The 5,316-nt window shown below is 37.4% G+C and overlaps 1 protein-coding gene across 1 annotated transcript in view; it reads right to left on the bottom strand.

Annotated features, from left to right (window-relative positions):
* ANKRD26 (ankyrin repeat domain 26) overlaps positions 1-5,316 on the bottom strand; it is a 120,210-nt gene that overhangs the window by 24,744 nt on the left and 90,150 nt on the right. Inside the window, 1 exon segment of the mRNA XM_034644369.1 lies at positions 1,993-2,122. Coding sequence (XP_034500260.1) covers positions 1,993-2,122 — 130 coding nt within the window.

Genomic DNA, 5,316 nt, shown 5'->3' with positions numbered 1-5,316 from the left:
ATAATGAAAAGACAATCCAATAAATAAATGGGCAAAAGGACTGATTTGTTCTTTAAGGAAGATATAAAAATAGATAATAATCGGGGCGCCTGGGGGGCACAGCAGTTAAGTGTCTGCCTTTGGCTCAGGGCGTGATCCCGGCGTTATGGGATCGAGCCCCACATCAGGCTCCTCCGCTATGAGCCTGCTNCTTCCTCTCCCACTCCCCCTGCTTGTGTTCCCTCTCTCACTGGCTGTCTCTATCTCTGTCGAATAAATAAATAAAATCTTTAAAAATAAAAAAATGGATAATAACCACATAAACAGATGAGATGCTCAACATCATTAGTTTGGTTTTTTTTTTTTAAAGATTTTATTTGTTTGACAGAGAGAGAGCGCACACGCACAAGCAAGGGGAGCTGCAGAGGGAGAGTGAGAATCAGGCTCCCTGCTGAGCACGGAGATCGACGTGGGGCTCGATCCCAGGACCCTGGGAGCATGACCTGAGTTGAAGGCAGACGCTTAACCTACTGAGCCACCGAGGCGCACCTCAACATCATTAGTTTTAAGAAAAATACAAATCAAAACCACAAGCTCAATGGAACTCATCCAGTGTATTATGCTAAGCTAAGCAAGTCAGTCAGAGAAAAACAAATACCATATGATTTGCCTCATAGGTGGAATTTAAGAAACAAAACAGAGGGGGACCTGGGTGGCACAGCGGTTAAGCGTCTGCCTTCGGCTCAGGGCGTGATCCTGGCATTATGGGATCGAGCCCCACATCAGGCTCTTCAGCTATGAGCCTGCTTCTTCCTCTCCCACTCCCCCTGCTTGTGTCCCCTCTCTCTCTGGCTGTCTCTATCTCTCTCGAATAAATAAATAAAATCTTTAAAAAAAAAAAGAAACAAAACAGATGAACACAGCAGAAGGGTGAAAAAAAGAAGAGAAAGGGAGGCAAACCAGAAAAGACTCTTAACTACAGAGAAGAAACTAAGTGTTGCTGTAGTGGAGGTAGGTGGGTTGGGGGTGGGCTAGATGAATGACGGGTATTAAGGAGGGCACTTGTTGTGATGAGCACTGGGTGTTGTATACAAGTGATCAATCACTAAATTCTACTCCTGAAACCAATGTTAACTAACTAGAATTTAAATAGAAACTTGAAACAAACAAACATAAAAACCCATAAGATGACACTGCACACCCACCGGCATGGCTACAATAAAAACAACAGATAATGACAAACATTGGCAAAAGTCAGGAAAAATGAGAACCCTCAAACACTGCTGATGAAAATGTAAAATGGTGCAGCCACGTTGGAAAAGTGTGGCAGTTCCTCAAATGTTTAAAAAAAAAAAAAAAGGTTAAAGAGAGTAACCATGTGACCCAGCATTTCCAATTATAAGTATATACCCAAGAGAAATGAAAATGTTCACATACAAACTTGTACATGTGTGTCTACAACAGCATTATTACCAACAGTCAAAAAGTAAAACAAACCAAAGGCCCACCAACTGATAAAGGAATAAATAAAATGTGGTCTGTCCACATAGTGGGATACTACTCAGCAATAAACAGAAATAAAGTCTGACACAAGCTACAAAATAGGTATACCTTGAAAACATTATGCTAAATGAAAGAAGGAAGTCACAAAGGAACACATATTGTGTGATTCCGTTGATACGAAATGTCCAAAATATGCAAATCTATAGAGACAGAGAGTAGAGTACTGGGTCCCTAGGGCTAAGAAGAGCAGGGAAGGGGAAACTAGCATAGGGCGATAGGTAAAAGGTACAGGGTTTCTTTCTAGGGTGACAAAATGTTCTAAAATTGACTGTGGTACTCTGTGAATATGCATGTTATGTTCATTTTATCTCAATAAAGCTGTTACCAAAAAAAAAAAAAGGTAGCAAGCATATAAAATTAACAGAAACATCTGTATTTCACTGCTCAAAGCACTGAGTGACTTATTTCCCAAAATTAGAGTTTAGAGTCCCAAAACTCATTAAAAATTACCTTATGTTTTAGCATATTAATCTGAGTATCCATTTCAGTTTGATCGTTTTTTAAATCTCCGTGGAAACTAAGCTCTCCATTTTCATATTCACTTACCTCGCTTCTTGTCATTCGTAAAAGTTTCTTAAGTCTGCAGAAGGTATAGAATGAGTAAGTCAGGTTCTTTAAGAGTAAATATTTAATAATTATTTAAATAGATACTACGTTCTAGCCCATAAACAAATCTATAAATTATGATGTCTCAATTGACCCAATCTCACACTGTTTGAGAGCATACTAACTAAATAATAATCTTAGGTAAAAAATATGGAGAAAATTTTATGATACATATGGCAGTCAAAGAGTTAAAACTGTAACTACATTAAGAGTTTTTATAATTAATAAAATTATTATTAAAGTTATTATCTAGTTTCAGTATATTAATATAATAATCTATTATTAAACGGTGACTATAAACCAGAGACTAGTATCCAAGGTGAAGAAGAAAAGCCTACTTATCTATGAATGTTTTAAAAAGACACAAAAATAAATTTTGGCACCTACTACCCACAATCTCCAACAAGAAAATACATACAAAAAACATCAAGGGAGATCATTCAAAAGGGAGAAGCAAGAAAGAAAAATCTTTAAAGTCTGAGTTGAGAGGGAGAAGGAAGAGACAGAGCTTTAGAGAAAGGAAATCAGCAGAGATGTGTGATGGTCTATGAGACTCTTTTAGAAAAAAAAATCTACATATCTTGGCTAGGACACTGTTAGCAAAGTGAAAGGGATGCAAAACAATGCAGAGAAAGAGAGTTAAATGGTAGAAAAGTGTTGATGAAAACCAGAGAACAAACTTAGTACTCAGCAAATAAACAGAAAGGAACCTATGGGAGCTACAGAGACACTGCAAAGACTTTTTTTTTTTTTAGTCTTAGTGGTAAAAACACGACTGCTCATTTTATTCTTCTTTGAGTCAGACATATATTTTTCTATGTATATTTTATAATTAAAAAATGCAGAAAGAAACTATAAGCCAGTAGAATCAGAAAAAATGGCAGAGGAGTAGGATTGCTTAGTTTTATCTGGTCCAGAACTCACTAGATAGCTTATCAAACCATTCTGAACACCTGTGAAATCAACCAGAGATCTAAGAAAATAACGGCTGCAATTCTACAAATAGAAAAGTGACCACCTTTGGGGAGGGTATGTGTTGTGGTGAGCGCTGTGTATTATGTAACACTGATGAATCACAGACCTGTACCCCTGAAACAAATAATACTTTATATGTTAATAATCAAAAAAAGAAAAAAGAAAAGCGACCACTTTCTGCATGTCTTTGTTAATTTTCATTTTTACAGCTACATGCTATCCTTTCATTATATTTAATTTTATTTTTATATATAAAAGTTTTTCTTTCTTTACAATTTTGGGGTGTAGTTTTCTAACAAACAGACCAAACTACACACAGGATCCAGTGTATTATTCTGTTCTGTTCACCTCTCTGATTATACTCTTTGTTTTCTTAATTTCAATTTTCTTTCTTTTTGGTTTTGGGTCTCTTCTGATTTGTTTAGTGTGTATTTTTCTGGAGTTCTTGTTGCCATTTTAGTATTTTGTTCTCTCAGTCATCTATTTTTCTCTGGACAGAATGACAAGATGGAAAAAATCACCTCAAATAAGAGAACAAGAGACAGTAATGACTGCCAAGGACCTAATTATTTTGGCTATAAGACGTCAGAATTAGAGTTCAGAATAACAAGTATAAAGATACTAGCGGGNTTTCTCTGGACAGAATGACAAGATGGAAAAACTCACCCCAAATAAGAGAACAAGAGACAGTAATGACTGCCAAGGACCTAATTATATTAGCTATAAGACGTCGGAACTAGAGTTCAGAATAACAAGTATAAAGATACTAGCGGGGCTTGAAAAGAGCATAGAATACACTAAAGAATTACTTTCTGGAGAAATAAAAGAACTAAAATCTAATCAAGTCGATATCAAAAAGGATGTTAATGAGATGCAATAAAAAATGGAGGCACTAACTGCTAGAATAAAGGAGGCAGAAAGGAGAAGCAGCGATATAGAAGACAAAATGAGGGAGAATAAAGAAGCTGAGAAAGAAGAGAGATAAACTACTGGATCACGAGGAGAGAATTCAAGAGATAAGTGATACCACAAAGCAACANGAAGTGATACCATAAAGCAAAACAATATTAGAATAATTGGGATCCCAGGAGGAGAGGAAAGGGGGGGGTGGCAGAAGCTGTATTTGAGAAATTATAGCAGAGAACTTCCCGAATCTGGGAAGGAAGCAGTATTCAAATCCAGGAGGCACAGAGAACCCCCTCCAACATCAATAAAAATAGGTCAACACCTCAACATACATAGTGAAGCTTGCAAATTTCAGAGACAGAGAAAATCCTGAAAGCAGCTCGGGACAAGAGGTCCTTAACTGACAAGGGTGAAAACATAAGGCTGGTGGGCAGGACTGTCCACACAAAGCTGGCAGGCCAGAAAGGACTGGCATGATAATATTCAATGTGCTACATGGTAAAAATATGCAGCCAAGAACACTTTATCCAGCAAGGTTGTCATTCAAAATAGAAGGAGAGATACAGTTTCCAGGACAAACAGAACCTAGAAAATTGGTGAGCACTAAACCAGCCCTGCAAGAAATATTAAAGGGGATCCTTTAAGCAAAGTGAGAGCCGCAAAGTAACACAGACCAGAAAGGAACAGAGACAATATACAGAAACAGTGACATTACAGATAATACAATGGCACTAAATTCATATCTTTCAACAGTGACCCTGAATGTAAATGGGTCAAAGCCCCAGTGAACAGACACAGGGTATCCGATTGGATAAAAAAGCAAGGCCCATTGATAGGCTCTCTGCAAGAGACTCGTTTTAGACCCAAGGACACCTTCTGATTGAAAGTGAGGAGGCGCAAAACCATTTATCATGCTAATGGACATCAAAAGAAAGCTGGGGGAGCAATCCTTATATCAGACAAATTAGATTTTAAACCAAAGACTGTAATAAGAGATGAGGAAGGACACTATCATAATTAAAGGGTCTATCCAACAAGAAGATCTAACAATTGTAAATATTTATGCCCCTAACATGGGAGCAACNATGCCCCTAATGTGGGAGCAACCTATTATATAAACCAATTAATGACAAAATTAAAGAAACACATCAATGATGATACAATAATAGTAGGTAGGGGACGTAGCCCCACCTGCTGCAATGGATAGATCACCTAAGCAAAAGATAACAAAGAACAAGGGCTTTGAATGACACACTGGACCAGATGGACTTCATGGATATATTCAGA

The sequence above is a fragment of the Ailuropoda melanoleuca genome, chromosome 15 (assembly GCF_002007445.2).
Source record: "Ailuropoda melanoleuca isolate Jingjing chromosome 15, ASM200744v2, whole genome shotgun sequence".
In the NCBI taxonomy this organism is placed as follows: domain Eukaryota; kingdom Metazoa; phylum Chordata; class Mammalia; order Carnivora; family Ursidae; genus Ailuropoda; species Ailuropoda melanoleuca.
Note: the sequence above shows the minus strand (reverse complement) of the source record. Positions and strands in the feature narration are given on the sequence as shown.